The sequence below is a fragment of the Ovis canadensis genome, chromosome 8, assembly GCF_042477335.2.
Source record: "Ovis canadensis isolate MfBH-ARS-UI-01 breed Bighorn chromosome 8, ARS-UI_OviCan_v2, whole genome shotgun sequence".
Classification (NCBI taxonomy): Eukaryota; Metazoa; Chordata; class Mammalia; order Artiodactyla; family Bovidae; genus Ovis; species Ovis canadensis.
In genome coordinates, this window is record NC_091252.1 from 100,731,140 (window position 1) to 100,748,482 (window position 17,343).

The 17,343-nt window shown below is 50.3% G+C and overlaps 1 protein-coding gene across 6 annotated transcripts in view; it reads right to left on the reverse strand.

Annotated features, from left to right (window-relative positions):
* Window positions 1–17,343, reverse strand: part of RPS6KA2 (ribosomal protein S6 kinase A2) — a 334,483-nt gene that overhangs the window by 76,650 nt on the left and 240,490 nt on the right. For all 6 annotated transcript variants that reach the window (XM_069599347.1, XM_069599348.1, XM_069599349.1 and 3 more), the window contains 2 exons: window positions 14,468–14,584; window positions 6,274–6,355 (listed from right to left, as the gene is read on the reverse strand). In XM_069599347.1, coding sequence (XP_069455448.1) covers window positions 6,274–6,355; window positions 14,468–14,584 — 199 coding nt within the window. The remainder of the gene's footprint in view (window positions 1–6,273; window positions 6,356–14,467; window positions 14,585–17,343) is intronic.

A 17,343-nucleotide genomic window follows, 5' to 3' on the forward strand; every position in this document is an offset into this window, starting at 1 on the left:
GGAAAAGGAAATAGCATGGTGCCCGAAACACATTCTGAGGCTTGAAACCGAGCAGGCTGGCTCTGATGGGGAATGTTTCGCGATGTAGTCAGTGTCAACGGGACCCACGCATTTCTGTCCTGTACATGCTGACACTCCAGGGATGGAGTCAGCACTCTCCTTGACGAAAGGATAGAGGAGGGCCAGCCCTGCGGTCTGAGAGACACCTGGAGAGGCTCAGAAGGCGCTGCTGGGACCCGCCCTCTTCTCTCCTGGCCAGGCTCTTGCTGGAACCTACCTGCAGCTGCCAGGAAACCCACGAGGTGCCCACAACGGTCTATCAGTTACTTGCTAAACATCGAGATTTTGCCAGGATACTTTTTCCTTTAGAATCAACAGGTCACAAGCCATTTTCTTCAAAGTAGGAAATGTGTATCTCCTCTGGGCTTAGAAAGTTGACTTACAGAGAAAACAGCTGAAAAGTTAGGCATGAGAACACAGGTGAAGTCCTGTCAGAAGACCACTACTGCAGAGACACATGCATAATAAAAGCTCTCTCCGCATTACGGAGAGATGTTCCAGTCAGTCCGGTTCAGTTGCTCAGTTGCTTTGTGACCCCATGGACTGCAGCACGCCAGGCCTCCCTGTCCATCACCAGCTCCCCGAGTTTACGCAAACTCATCAGTTCTCATTCAAATGAGAATTCTACAGGAGGAGCTGTCCTGAGGTGGGTGCTTGTGGTCCCCAGCAGTGCCGGGCATCCTTGGTAACTAACGTGACTGGTGGCAACCAGCACCATCACAGGCTCTTCACAGAGCTGGAGGAACCAGGACTGAACCCAGACGTACGTCTTTCTAACCAGATGGCGATGTAGGCTCAACCCGCCTCTTCCCTCCTGCACTCCTTCAGACCTAAAGCAAGCCTAGACAAGAAGAGACACACCTCCAAAGCCAGTCTCCAAGGAGAAGAGGCCCAGAAATGGAGGGAGGGACTCTGAACCTCCTGCTGGCTGCACTTCACGTGCGTGGACGAGTTTAACCCTCACATCAGCAGCATCACTGAGGCGCTGCCACTGCCGTCTCAGTGAAGCAGGAGCCAGGAGAGGTGACCCGAGGTGGCACAGCCAGACGGAGCCCCAGGGCCCAGCGTTTGCGCTCCCAGCCACCGCAGAAGTGTCCCCGCACTGGCGGGGCACAGGGGACACCCGTATTCTCACGCCCAGACCACATCTGGGCCTGACATGACCCCAGTGCTCGGTAAGAGTCCCGCAGGGCACTCCAGCCTGCGGCCCCGGCTGGGAACCACCTCGTTAACGTGGGTGACAGTCCCCGCTGGCTGGTCACTACACAGGGGATGGAGCTCCGTCCTGCTTCATTCTGGGCTCAGGCCTGGGAGCACGTGGTCTTTTAAATCAAATTCCCCTGCAACACAAGGTAGGGTGTCGCCCTTAGGGACTCGTTATTTAGAGCTGTCACCTGCGGTAAGTCAATGTTGAGTCACGAACACAGACACGCTGTCAATTAGAGACGCTGAACACTTTGAAAGGCTCCTTTAGCAGCCAGGGGGCGAGCAGCACCATCCGCTCGCGGGGCCCGCGGGGGCTGGGGGTGCGGACGGGACGAGGCGGCTCTCCCGCAGGCTTGTCACCCCGTCAGCTGCTTCAGCAGTTGACATTTTCCTCAGAAATGGCGTGCTGCCTTGTTACAGAAAGAGGGGGCAGGCGCCTGACACCTCCAAACTCATTTAAAGATGAAACAGAGCTGTCAGAAACGGTTCTCCGCTTGTCAGGTTACTTGGAACCCAAATGACAACCACGCTCCGTCGTGCACACGGGACGGCCACCCACGTGCCTGAGCAACAATCGGGAGGTGTACAATCATTGCCACGAGTTTCCCGGCCTCCTTCCGTTTTCCCCCTCTCAAAACAGTTTCACTCTTTGGGGGCATTTTCCTGGGGTGCTGTCTGCGCCCTGGAGGGGACCACTCCACACACATTGCTCTTTCAATACGTTCTTCTGACTCACTAACGAGCCTGCAAACCGGGGGTGCTTTGAGGATGGAGAACGGCTTGTGAATATTTGAATCTCTCAGGCTGACAGATGCAGAGGTGTTGGAGCCAAAGCAAATCTCAATAGCCCTCCACACGTGAGGGGAAAGGAAGTTCCAGGAAGGTCAGAAGCCCCCTCGGTGGCTCAGAGGACTTGGCCGCATCGAGGACGTGTACCTGGTCCCCCTTTGATGCGTCCAATCACCACCTCACACAAAGGACTGTTTTGTAAAACTTCTATATTTTCTCTTAGGAAAACAAGTTCTGATCGCATTTCTGGGGGGGGGCGGGGTGGGGCGGATAAAAAAGCTGTTCTTTAATGACGGATCATTATGAAAAGTCAAAATAGACAATGTAAAATTAATGCTTGGTTTGGAAGCTGGCTTTGAAAGGAGCACAAGAAAGTGGGAAGTTTTTCTGACTTTACGCTTACATGACCCATCCTCACAATGTAAAAAGGATTTCACATAGTCAAGCATATTGTTCTGGAATATTATGCAAATAAAAACTTCATGTTATACAAAGTCAAACGTTGTATGCTTGTTCAAAAGTTGGAATACAGAATATAGAGATGAAAATAAAAGCTCTCAATGCTGCTACAGCTGTTTTTGTTTTGGCTCATTTCCTACCTGTATGACATATACTCAGTGTTTGTAAACACACAGGCATCTACCTGTACTCATGGAGACGCTCTTGCTTTTATTAATAACATCTCGATTGTTCTGTAACACTATCTCAGACCCTGCCTAACCTGTGTAACCTTGTATCAGGAGCACTTTCTCAAGGACACTGAATCGGATTATAAACAAATGTGGAGGCACGCATACCTGTGAGGCTAAAATCACTGAGATGAGTGTCTGCACAGGGGTCGAGGCTGAGATCAACAGATGGGCTGGACAAGGACAAGCAGGGTGGAGACACAGGTCCCTGTGGCTCTGGTTCCCTCCTGCCTGCCCTTCTTCCCTGGGGGCAGGAGGCAGGATGCGATGGGAAGAAGGAAGAACAGTCACCACCTGAGAGGGCAGGGAGCCACAAAGGTGCTGAGCGCCTGCTGCTGAGCGCCTGCTGCTGAGGTTAGTGGGATCTGCGGATGGAGGGCAGATGGCAGGGTACCACCGGGAATACTCAGCCCCAGGATGACCTAACAAGGCTCCTGCTTCAACCTGCCCGTGTCTTCAACCACAGGGAGCTGCCCGCTCTGTGTCTGAGAGAGTGAACCTCTATGCGTTGAGAATGAAAGTGTGGGTTTTAGCAAATGGCCATGTCATGTAGCAGCTGCTCATTTCTAAACGTAGCAGCTTTACGGGGAAACATACCCCACTCAATCCCCCCAGCTACAGCGTGCAGCTCAATGGTTTCCAAAATATTCGGAGCCATCACCACAGTCAGTCATAACACATTTTCATCACCCCTAAAGGAAACCCACGGCCAGTCAGTCATCCTTGTCTCCCTAACCTCCCAGCCCCTAGCAACGATTCAGCGACTTTTCATCCCTGTGGATTCGCCTCTGCGGGATTTTCATCCAAACAGAATCCTGCAACACGAGTAATGTTGTGACTGACTTCTTTTTACCCAGAACCTTGTTTTCAAGGCTCATCCAGGCCAACGATGCATTGATATTTCATTTCTTTGGACTGCCAAACAACACTCCGCTGTATGGACATACCATACTTTATTTATCCACCGGTGGATGGGCATTGGGCGTTTGTCCACTTTTTGCCTACTATGAATTGACTGATGCTGCTATGAACATTCATGCACAAGTGTTTGTGTAGGCGAATGTTTTCATTTCTGTTGGTTATATACAAAAGATTGGAATAGTTGAGTCATATGCAAACTCTGTTAACTTTTGAGGAAGTGCCAGAGAAGCTGTTCATTTTCTAGACATTCTGATGATCCGGAATTACCAAAAGTCTAATTTGACTCTCCACTTCAATGAAACTACTGTTTAGTAATGAGATTATTTTATTTAAAGTGAGGGATAGAAAGTCAAAGCTGCTTTATTTTCTATACATCTTTTATTAACCACAAATGATTCTTTAAAATTATATTATTATGGAGATCTTGGCCAAGTTCAACTGACAGACAATTTTAGAAATGTTATTACTGCTACAATAAAAAATGTTCACTATAAGTAGCATGGTTTAAATTATGTGGCTGAATTAAAAACTCCAGTGTCTAAAATAAATTCGAATGCCTACACAGACCCCAAAACTTCTGTGTACAAAAGAACTATTGGGATAATTTGTTAGAAAAGTCAAATTCTAGGCTCTGCCCCTAAGAGATTGTGATTTAGTAGGTCAGGAGTGGGGACTAGGAATCACTTTTAACAACGTTCCTCAAATACGCACAGGTGATTCTGATGCAGGCTCTAGTCTGGCCAAAGACTCCATATTTTCTTCATGGGCAGTGCTGACAATGCCACCCTGGTTCCTGCTTCCTATAAAATACTTTTTGATAGATTAAGTCTTACCCACCTTCTAAATCCTTCTTGAATGAAGAATTTCAAAAAATTCTTTTCTTCCTTTCTACCTAAGACATTTAGGCATATATATATATATATATATATATATATAAAATTTGATCTATGCATTTACTGTCTTATCTTATTGGTTATATGTAGTTCAAAAATATATCTTATTTACCAGCTAGACAGGAAGTGCCCTGAAGGTGAACCAGTGAGCCAGCGAAATTGCTCAGTTGTGTACAACTCTTTGCGACCCCATGGACTGTAGCCCACCAGCCTCCTCCATCCATGGGATTTCCCAGGCAATAATACTGGAGTGGGTTGCCATTTCCTTCTCCAGGGGATCTCCTTGACCCAGGGATCGAACCCAGGTCTCCCACATTCCAGGCGAACACTTTACCATCTGAGCCACCAGGGAAGCCCCGCCCTGAAGGTGGAGAATGATATTATTTTTGTACTGCCTCCTGCATGCAGGCGCTTAGGACATGTGATATAAGACCTAAAAATTCAAGAAAGACCTGCTTTGACATCTGTGAGTTTCGTAGGCCCCAAAGTCCTAATCACAACTTCTGCCTTTGTCCGATGCGCCCCCCACCCTACTGGAAAGCTTCCCAGGTGGTGCTAGTGATAAAGAACCCGCCTGCCAATGGAGAAAACGTGAGAAACACGGGGTTGATCCCTGGGTTGGGAAGATCCCTGGAGGAGGGCATGGCAACCCCCTCCAGTGTTCTTGCCTGGAGAGTCCCATGGACAGCGGAGCCTGGCGGGCTGCGGTCCACGGGGTCACACAGAGTTGGGCATGACTGAGTGACTGCACGCACCACAGGAAAAGGCTCCCCGCCCTGGGATTCCCCATGGGCCGGATCGAGGTGCCCCATCTGGTCTTCAGCCTAACAGGTTCACCTCCCTGTCCGCCCACAGAACGGTTCTAACAAGCCCCCCACATTCTCCCTGGAACCAGGGGTCACCCTGCCCTCTTGTTATTTATTTCACAGCCTGCATCTCACAGCCCCTGCGACTTGCTCCACGCCTGCCGGGAGCCCCGTATGGTCCTACGTGGTGGGTGTCCTCCTCGTGTGAAGAGCATGGTTGAGTGATAGACTCCGCCATCTCATCTGTCCAGACCAGGCGCTGTGTGCTCGGCCTTCTCTCACCGTTTAGGACCCGGGACCCCTCCCTCACCCCCAGAGGTGATCAGAGCAGACGGGGTTGGTGCCCCGTTCTGCGGGCTACCGCCTACATGACCATGCACCTGGAACAGAGGTTTCAAATGGCAGCTTATTTTGACCCCTGTTACATGCACATTCTTGGCTGGGAGGTGGGGTGGGAGGAGCTCAGAGGGAGGGAATCAAGTGTTGGACTGAATTTCTAAAACCCAGTCCGGGGGACGAAAGAGAAATAAAACAATCATGAGTCACATTTTGTTTCAAACTGAGCAATCCAGCCTGATGGACGGATTCAGGCTGCTTTGTTGCCCAATACAGCCGAAGCAACCTGCTTCTGCTCTCCTCCTCAGCGCTCCTTCCCACAAGTGGCACATCACAGCCAAGCATACGTGGAGGGTGGCATTTACACAATACGGCTTTCCCTCTGAGGACTGTGCACTTTTTTTAGGGAGATGTTAAATATTCAGGGACATGTTTGTATTGTGTATTATCAATCAGAGAGTAACGTGTCAACATACAGAAGTCAAGCAACACTAACCGGGATGGCTATACCCCCTCATAACAAGTAGAGGATAAACCACAGTTAGGCCCATCTTGCCCTCTGCAACCCCTCACCTTTCAAGGTGGCCTTCTTAAGAACCTTCATTGCGTAGAGCTGTCCAGCATCCGACCCCTTGACTTTCCTCACCAAGAACACCTAAGGAAGAGAACACAGGATATCTGCAGCTGTTAAAGACCGCAAACTCATTTTCCTTATTTGATCTGACAAGGGGATACACTAGGGAGTGTGGGAAATCCCAATACAATAAATATGCCATAGGAAAAACTTAAATGTGACATCTCCTCCAACATCTAAAAAAGTTCCATCTAGTTTAGTACAGCCCTGTGAGGACCCATGTTATGTGTTCATCTTAACAATTATAGTTGTTTTCGGCACCATTCTCTTTCTATGAAACACTACATCAGAGGTAATTGATGCTGTTTTCAGTTGTCGTGTCCAACTTTTTGCAGTCCCATGGACTACAGAGCACCAGGCCTCCCTGTCCATCACCAACTCCAGGAGCTTGCTCAAACTCATGTCCATCAAGTCGGTGATGCCATCCAACCATCTCATCCTCTGTCGTCCCCTTCTCCTCCTGCCCTCGATCTTTCCCAGCATCAGGGTCTTTTCCAATGAGTCAGCTCTTTGCATCAGGTGGCACAGTACTGGAGCTTCAGCTTCAGCGTCAGTCCTTCCAGTGAACATTCAGGGTTGATCTCCTTCAGGATGGACTGGTTTCATCACTGGGCTGTCCAAGGGCCTCTCGAGAGTCTTCTCCAGCACCATTTAGCAGCAATCAGTTCCTCGGCACTCAGTCTTCTTCATGGTCCAACTCTCACATCTGTACACGACTACTGGAAAAAACCACGGCTTTGACTACATGAAACTTTGTCAGCAAAGTGAGGTCTCTGCTTTTTAATGCACTGTCTGGCTTTGTCAGAGCTTCCTTTCCAAGGAGCGAGTGTTTTTTAATTTCATGGCTGCAGTGATTTTGGAGCCCAGGCAAACAAAATCTGTCACTGTTTTCATTGTTTCCCCATCTATTTGCCATGAAGTGATGGGACCGGATGCCATGATCTTAATTTCCTGAATGTTGAGTTTTAAGCTAGCTTTTTCACTCTCTTCTTTCACCCTCATCAAGAGGCTCTTTAGTTCCTCTTCACTTTCTGCCATTAGAATTGGTTTCATCTGCATATCTGAGGTTGTTGATATTTCTCCCAGCAATCTTGATTCCAACTTGTGATTCATCCAGCCTGGCATTTCCTATGATGTACTCTGTATAGAGGTCACATAAGCAGGATGACAATATACAGCTTTGATGTACTCCTTTGCCAATTTTGAAGCAGAATAGCACCTTCCTTTGTAAAAACAGAACACTTGTTCAGAAAACCAAACTCTCTTCAGAAGTTTTCAGGGAGATAGATCACTTGGTTTTCTGTAAATATGCCCTGTAAATATCCACAGTCAAGCTACCCTGGGAGTCCCTGCCAGACAACACAGGCCAGACTCTGACCCTCAAGAAGCCAAGTTCTCTAGTTTTCCTCATCCATGTTTTAGCTCCGAGTAGCTGAAGTTTACAGACAGAGCTGGTTCTAAATGGCTCTCACTTATTCTCATGTGGACACTTAACAACATTTTCTGGAACACATTTTGACATGTTTTGTGAGGGAAAACCAAGAAGAAAAGACAACTGAGAGGCTAAGCTTGAGAGTCACATTCATAATTGTTGAATGAGATTAGTGGAAAACCAACCAAACAACCTAGGGTATCCAGCAGGAAAGAAAAGTACCTTCTGTGCAGATAGAAACAATGGTGTCCAGTACTTCCCAACAGAAAAAGCTGCGGTCATGACTGACACCCACACAGAGGACGTGTGTCCAGGAGGCAGGGGTGCTGCCCACGTGTCCCTAACGGGGGCTCTCACCAGCCTCCTGAGACGAGAAGACCCGTCCTCACAGACACTCGGGGTTCCGGCTCCAGGAGTCACGCCCAAGTGTGAGGAAGTAGAAGGGGCTGCATCTTCTCACCCCCCACCCCAGACAGACTCAGGACACAAGGTCGGAGGTGGGGGAGCAAGGACCTGACGGCCACGCAGACCAGTCTGCCCTCCCACGGGAGATGCGGCCCAGGAGACACGGCCCTGCCCCCAGGAGACACGGCCCCGCCCCCAGGGAGACGGCCCCGCCTCCGGGAGATGTGGCCCCGCCCCCGGGAGAGACGGCCCCACCCCCGGGAGAGACAGCACGGCCCCCGGGGGACGCGACCTCGCCCACGGGAGACATGCCCCGCCCCCGGGAGACACAAACGGCCCCGCCCACGGGAGACACATCCCGCCCACGGGAGACACATCCCGCCCCCGGGAGATAAGGCAGGTCAGGAGGTCGGCGTCCGGCAGAGCACGGGGATGGCCTCCTCGCATCAGCTCCTGGGGTCACCGCCTGCCCTTGGGACCATCAGCTGCCTCCGGACCCGGGACTCCCCACCCCACCCCTTCGTGACCGCTGTCACCCAGGGCCCCGGGGACACTCAGGCCAGCGGGAACACCCCTTGCCCTCTGCCCAGCAGAAAGGAGGCCAGAGGCGGGCAGGACAGTGTCACCCCCTGGGACAGACACTGCCCCTGGGGCTGGGATTCTAGCAAATCCCGGGCAACGAGAAGCAGGCACTCTCCTCTCCCGGGTTCTGGACGACAGTGTCCCTGGGAACCTTTACCATGGGAGGCGTGGGCCGTGCCTCTGTGCACGTGTGCGTCACACAAGTGTTTGCTTGGCCACGGGGACCTGGGCCTCTCTGGGCGCCGGGTCCCCTGTCCCAGCCCAGAGAATTCTGTCTGGGAGCTGGTGAGGAGCCTCCCGACAGGCGGGCAGAGCTGTGGCAGGAGTGCCCAGGGGGTGGTGCAGAGAAACCAGAGCATTCCCTCGTGGGCCCTTCTCTGCTGCCAGTGGGATTTCCCAGGCAAGAATACTGGAGTGGGTTGCCACTTCCTTCTCCAGAGGAGTAGAGAATATTGTCTACTTAAGTCCATGCTGAACCACATTCACACGGCAGCTGACCACTACGATTCAGTTTGTGAGTCATCTCCGACTCTGCGACCCCGCAGACTGCAGCTCGAAAGGTCCCTCTGTCCGTGGGATTCTCCAGGCAAGAGTCCTGCTGTGGGTTGCCATTTCCTTCTCTGGGGGATCTTCCTGACCCAGGGATCCAACCCAGGTCTTCCGCACTGTGGGCAGATTCTTTACAATCTGAGCCATAGATTCAGTTTACAAGATGTCAAACCTGGCAGAGACCTCGTCACGTAAACGAGGTCACAGAAACCTTTGTTTATTGCATTTTAGGTTTTAAAAATGAGATGATGGGTGGTAATGGATATTTATAGGGCTTCCCTAGTGGCTCAGATGGTAAAGAATCTGCCTGCAAAGCAAGAGACCTGGGTTGGATCCCTGGGTTGGGAAGATCCACTGGAGAAGGAAATGGCAACCCACTCCAGTATTCTTGCTTGGGAAATCCCGTGGACAGAGGAACCTGGAGGGCTGCAATCCAGGGGGCTGCAAAGAGTTGGACACAATTTAGTGACTAAATCACAAACACAAAAATGGCTGTTCATAATTATCTATTTTTAAAAAGACTTCAAAAGACAAGGAAAACACCGTATTCTCCCAGTATTTGTCAGGCTCCTGCCACACACCAGGTCCTACAAGAAATGCAGCAGGAACAGCCCTATGGTCAGCAGGGCAGCTAACAGCAGACCAGCGCCTCGAGAGAAACAGCAAGCGACGGTAGCGATCGGCTTACAACGTGGGAGTAACGGGGTGAGGACGTGGGCTCTGTCCGCTCGGGGGGAGCTCTTTTGTCCACGGCATCCCCGACCTCTCGCCTCCTCCCTCTCTCCTGATTCAGGAACACATTCTGACGCAGGAAAACAAGTTCCCAAACAACCCGTCAATCTCAGCAAAGACGGAGGCGGCATCTCTAGCACTTTATCCAGGTGACTCTTCACGACCTCCCTCCTTTTGCTTTTAGAACCCCGCTCCAGCAGCTCAGCCGCGACTCTGCAAAGCCCTTCCTCGAGCCCGTGGAGACACAGCCACCTCCCCCGAGGCAGACACACAGGCACTGGCTGAGCTGGGGAATCTGTAGCCGATGAAGGTGAAGCCTCTGTAGGAGATGCCACGGCCTCTTCCTTTTCTTTCTCTCCATTTACTTGCTTTACTTGTAATCTGTTTATCTCTTTATTTGATAATATCAGAAGACATTAATCTTCTATGCTTTACTTTCTTATGTTTCGCATAATCATGGCTTTTTTTCATACTGTTCATGGGGTTCTCACGGCAAGAACCCTAGAGTAGCCTGCCATTCCCTCCTCCAGGGGACCACATTTTGTCAGAACTCTCCACTCTGAGTCCTCTGTCTCCGGTGGTCCTCCATAGCACAGCTAATAGCTTCACTGAGTTTCGCAAGCCCCTCTGTCACAACAAGGCTGTGACAAGGGTGCATACTGCCACCCCGCTTATTTAACTTATGTGCAGAGTACGTCATGTGAAATGCTGGGCTGGATGAAACACAAGCTGGAATCAAGACTGCTGGAAGAAACATCAATAACCTCAGATATACAGATGATGTCAACTCTAATAGCAGAAAGCCAAGAGGAACGAAGAAGCCTCTCAAGGGCGAAAGAGGAGAGTGAAAAAGCTGGCTTGAAACTCAACATTCAGAAAAGTAAGATCATGGCATCTGGTCCCATCACTTCATGGCAAAGAGATGGGGAAACAATGGAAACAGTGACAGACTTTATTTACTTGGGCTCCAGAATCACTGTGGACAGTGACTGCAGCCATGAAATTCAAAGACACTTGCTCCTTGGTAGGAAAGCTCTGACAAATCCAGACAGCATATTAAAAAGCAGAGACAACCCTTTGCTGACAAAGGTCCGTCTAGTCAAGGCCATGGTTTCTCCAGTGGTCATGTATGGACGTGAGAGCTGAGCCATAGACAAGACTGAGCACCAAAGAACTGATGCTTTCAAACTGTGGTGCTGAGAAGACTCTCGAGAGTCCCTTTTACTGCAAGGAGATCAAACCAGTCAACACTAAAGGAAATAACCCTGAATATTCACTGGGAGGACTGATGCTGAAGATGAAGCTCTCATACTTTGTCCACTTGATGCAAAGAACTGACTCACTGATAAAGACCCTGTTGCTGGGGAAGATTGATGGCAGGAGAAGGGAACGACAGAGGATGAGATGGTTGGATGGCATCACCGACTCAATGGACATAAGTTTGAACAAACTCCGGGAGATGGTGAAGGACAAGGAAGCCGGGCGTGCTGCAGTCCATGGGGTTGCAGAGTTGAACACAGCTTAGTGACTGAACAATAGCAACAACATAATCATAGCTGGGAAGGAAAAGAGTTCAGTGTTAGGAAGATTATCATTCCAGGGGGATTCTGCCTAACACCAGGATTTCACTTGTTTCCCAAAGAATGTTTTCAGGAAGTTGGAAAAGGTGTTTTCTCTGAGGAAGGCATTGTCAGTGTAGCTTTTATTCAGTCGAGTATTGAAAGGACAGGCTCAGATCCATTTTCCCTGACCTCAGAAAGCATTTCCATCTCTTCTGCTTCTAGGTGCCTCGAGAATTGGCGGAGGGGTGCTCAGTGAAGTCAGGGCCACACAACAGCCCAGACAGTCAACCACCACCTGCCCAGCAGCCCTGGGCTTGCCTGCGAGTGTGTCCAGGTCTCCATCACTGAGGACAGAGGACGGAGCTGATGCAGCTGATACTGTGCATCCTCGGGAAGCAAGTGGTGGGCGGTGTGCCTGTCGCTGTTTCCCTGTCATGGTTCTTTACTCCCCTTCCCCCTGGCCTCTCAGACAGTAAAGTCTGCCTGCAATTCAGGAGACCGGGGTTCAATCCCTGGGTGGGGAAGATCCCCTGGAGGAGGGAATAGCAACCCTCTCCAGTATCCTTGCCTGGAGAATCCCATGGGCAGAGGAGCCTGGCGGGCTACACGCCATGGCGTTGCAAAGAGCTGGACGTGACTGACATGACTAACACATGCACACACATGCTCACACATGCTCACATACACACACACACACACACTCACACTCTCACACTTACACATACACAGTCACACACACACACAGTTGCAGTCACATACACATTCATACACACACTCAAACACACACATACAGTTACACACACATTCACACCCATACACACACTCACACATACTATCACACTCACACACTCACACATACTATCACACACACACATACACACACACTCACACATACACACACAGTCGCACAGTCACACACACATTCATACACACTCTCAAACTCACACACATACAGTCATACACACATTCACACTCATACACACACACTGTCACACACTCACACATACTATCACACACACACATACACACACACACCCCCACACACAATCACACACACACACATACACACACACACATGTATACACACACACAGAGTCACACACACAGTCACACACACACTCACACAGACACAAACACACACGCACAGTCACACACACAGACACACACATACACACACACTCACACAGACACACAAACACACTCACACACACAGTCACACACATACACTCACCTTTTCCAACCTTTCTAATTAATGGGAAGACAAACTACAACCACATAAATAGGTCTGCCCCTGTGTGTTGGTAACTTTTTACCCCGAGAGACTGAAATATTCATGTTCTTATTTCAATAAATGCCTAAAAAGCATATGAAATTGCCATTTTTTAAGGTCATCACATTTTGAATACTGCTAATTTCATATGGTTCAAGTGAACACGTTTGTAGATATATTAGTATTAATATAAATACATGTTGCTACCACACTGCCATGTGGAAAAGAAAAATAAAAACGTGCTACCTTTTAAGAATGCCAAAAGGGAGATTTCACAAACAAGCAAATTTCCGTGGTCTGTAAGAGATTACCTAGAACACCATCAACCTACTATTAATCCTACATGAAACCAACACGGGCCAGATTTCATCGTGGCACCAAGTCCTATGAAAACAGGGGAAATCTGATGAATGTCCACATACCGTACAGAAACAGTGATTTCAAAAGGCCAGGACCCTGTCCTGCTTAAACTCTGGGAAAGGCTGGCCTCCTGGTTTATCTCAGGGCCTCATGTTCTAGAAACCATAAGTCTGTATAATTTCTAACAGATACACCAAGGACATAGAGAACTTAGCCTGGCCCTGGAATAACTCGCCCAGTCTCGTGAGAGATCTGTTGATATCCTGCTGTATATGGACGCAGTCCTATGTGAACAGACAACCGTTTCTCATTTCCTGAGAGAAATGAGTATTCGTTTTGATTTGAAGGCGAAAAAGAAAGGAAAAGAACAATGCTTCTTGGCTGTACTGGGCATTTGGCGCCTGGGTTTGCTCTAGCTGTGGGCCGGGGCCTCTCCCGCTGCAGAGTATGGGCTCTGGAGTGAGCACCCAGTCACTGAGACAGGCAGGCTTAGCTGCTCCGAGGCCCGTGGGGCGTTAGTCCCCTGCCCAGAGGTCGAGCCTGTGTGCCCTGCGTTGGAAGGTGGATTCTTAACCATTGGATCCCCAGGGATGTCCTGAAATGAACAATTCTAGTGCACAGATTCATCACAGACAGTTGCTACATGGGAGTCATGTGCTATTTAATCCACAGAAGAATTACAGGAAGTAGTTCCTATTACGTCCATTTTACAGGTGGGGAAACTGAGGCTTGGAGAAGCAGAATAACCACACGGTTTACAAGAAGGGTGGGAGGGGACCCAGGCTGCAGGCCCTGTCTCTCTGCCTCCCTGGGTGACAGTTATGTGAGTGGGTCCCAAAGGGCACCGCCTTCTCCACTGCTTTCTTCCCTGTTCTCTTATTTTTTCTTTCTTCTTGAAAAATACCTGTGGAGTGCGTACTTCCCAAAGACGTATGGCTCAAGTTCAAGGACCCTCCCCAGCACGGAGATACACTAAAGGCTCACGGAAGCTACAAGGCGGGAGGTGGGTGCAGCATTCCCAAGCCCAGCTCCACTGTCTCAGGCTTCCGGCCACGCAGAGTGAGGCCACAGCCCCTGTTACCATGGGGCCTGGCAAGTGGGCGCTACCTCACTCCATGAGTTTGGGCCCACACTTCCCTTGGGCTCAGGGGGCACCTCTGCCATCTCTCCTTTGCCCTGACGTGGGGGACCAGCTGCAGCGGAATGAGGCCCACTTGAAGGGAAGCATGGACTCTACCTACCTTTCCATAGGAGCCTTGTCCCAAAACTTTCAACAGTTCAAACTGGGAAGGGTCGGCCTTCTCAAAGCCCGCTTTCACATGGTGACTGATGTCAATCTCCTTCACAATGCCTTCTTCCTGCAAGAGAAAAACGACAGAAATGCTTATCAAGGGGCTCCTCTGGATTCATCCTCCTCTCAAGCTACCACGAGTTGGGTAGGTTATGGATTTTCAGGATTGGAGGTATGAGCTGTGACATCACAGCGCTTTGCATAATTCGCTTGCTTATTTGTACCAATGATTCTGTTTGTGAGCCTTAAATTGTGTCTTTTCTCCATGGACTTGTGTTTCGTGGTCTTACCAATATCTCAATGAAATCCATCCTCCTTCTTAACCATTTGGGCAAAATTCTGGACAGGGAGGAAGGTGGGGACACGGAACCAAACGAGCCTCTGAGTGTGTGTCTGGGTGTCTACCCTTCTGTGGCCTGAAGGGTGGTCCACAGGCAGCAGTCGTCTGTGAAATGGCGATTTCTTTTCTCCTTCTCCTTCTTATTACTCTGCTCCCCCTTATATTCTTGCCAGAGCTGATGGTTCATTTCCATCCTAGACACTATATTTCAGAAGAAGCAACCAGATAAGATTTTCTGCCAGTTCAGAAGCTTTCCCAGTAGGGAAAAAAGTCCTTGATCTTGAAATTAAAGCCCTGACAGGAATCACTCCCAAGGCTCATCAGAGAGCTCCCTGTTCCGGAGACGCACTGCCTGCCGGTCAGGGGCGAGGCTGCCCTGCCACCATCAGCCATGGGAGATGTGGAAGCTGGAAAGGAGGGGCTTTCCTGAGCTGGTCTCTGTGCTTCTCCGAGACACCCTTTCCAATCCATCCATCCTTCTGATCCGTCATCCACTACCACGGGTTTGGCCTTGGCTACATACTGAAAAACAGCAGGCCGGGCTGGCTGCAAAGCACATCTTAAAAGCGCCACAAGTAATTCCACGCATAGGGTGTTCTGGGCACTCAGCCTTTCTATACGTTTCATTTCTTAAAAACTATCAAGTGAGATGTTATCCTAAGGTCGCCCAGCTGGAAGTATGAGAGCCGGGTTTCTAGTCAAGAGTGACGTTAAAGCCTCAGGCAAATCAAATCGCAACAGTAGTAATCCACACCACAGCGGTCACTCTCAGAGATGGATGGAAAACAGTTTCTCAGAGTTCTAAACTTTGTGGCTACCATCTCCGTGTAACCAACACAGGACACCTACAGAAAGCAGAGGAAGGTCGTCTGGGCTGCAAGACAGTTGTTTCTCATTTCTTTTTATTCCAGTGGTTAAAGAAACCCTTCAATCTTCACATCTTCAAGGATTCTTTTCCATTTTTGTAAAAATAATCATGTTTCTCTTTGTGAAAACAAGCAATGGATATACCCCCAGTGGATCCTTTTGGGGTCAGTCCACAAAGCTTGTATGTGTGCGGTTAGAACACAAAGAATTTTAATGTAACTACTCCTCGAATATGGAGAAGGAAATGGCTACCCACTCCAGTATTCTTGTCTGGAGAATCCCATGGACAGAGGAGCCTGGCGGGCTACAGTCCAGGGGGTCACAAGAGTCAGACAGACTTAGCAACTAAACCACCAGCATTCCTTGAATATGTAAGAGAGAGAGGACCCTGAGGGCATGGTCCTCCCCCCATGAGTGGAGATGACCTCTGAGTCCCGCTGGAATCCCAGGACCCCTTTAGCTACAGAAAGGGGCACAGCTTCTTCTGTAGAGAAATCTCTCCATTTACGACAGGGAAAAAGTGGAAAGTATTAGTCACTCAGTCATGTCCAACTCTTTGTGACCCCAGGCACCTGGTAGCCCACCAGGCGCCTCTGTCCATGGGATTCTCCAGGAAAGAATATTGCAGTGGGTAACCATTTCCTTCTCCAGGGGATCTTCCTGACCCAGGAACTGAACCCGGGTCTCCCACATTGCAGGCAGACTCTTTACCAGCTGAGCCACCAGGGAGGAAGGAAGGAAAGGGGCATCTCGGGGCGCAGGGCAGCACCTGTGTCTTCCCCAAGAAGACCGCACTCATCCGGGCAGTGCCTGCAGACCGATGCCCACTGGGAAGACAAAGCTGAAGTTCAAAGCACTTGCCAAGTCCCTGAAGATTGATGCTGCGCAGGTGCTATCTCCACCTCCACTGACTTATCGACCAACAAAGAACCTGATGCTCACTTGTCACTGAAGGAAGAATAAGACACCCCCGTTCTGTTAATGAGCTTCCCTGCTGGCTCAGCTGGTAGAGAATCCGCCTGCAGTGCGGGAGACCTGGGTGTGATCCCCGGACTGGGAAGATCCCCTGGAGAAGGGAAAGGCTACTCCCTCCAGTATTCTGGCCTGGAGAATTCCATGGACTGTATAGCCCGTGGGGTTGCAAAGAGTCGGACACGACTGAGCAACTTTCACTGCACTTGACTTTTCCGTTAACACACAGCACCTCCCGTCCCGCAGGCAGGACAGCACCGAGCCATCCAGTGTCCCCGGCCCCCCGAACATGGCTTATTAGTCCTGCAGCCGAGCTAATGCCACTCCCGCGGGTCAGCAGGGCTCACCGAGCACCATCCTCTGTGACTTCGTTTTGGTGCCTGAGCACACCAGCGTTCACGCTGCTGAAGAGAAGGTCACCCTCAACACTGGGGGGGAGGGCTGACTAGGGGCGAGGCTGGGGCCGTGGGGAGACGCCCAGGAGGCAGGCGACCGCTGACCCCGCGTCCCCGTTCCCAGGCCCTTCCAAGCGCATGTCACAAACGAGTGCTGTGCTCCTCCAGGGTCTCCAGGTCATCCCTCTGCGTCCGTGCCTCCGCTTGGAGGAGCATGACGTCACTCAGCCCCCCGGAGCCTCCTCAGCATCC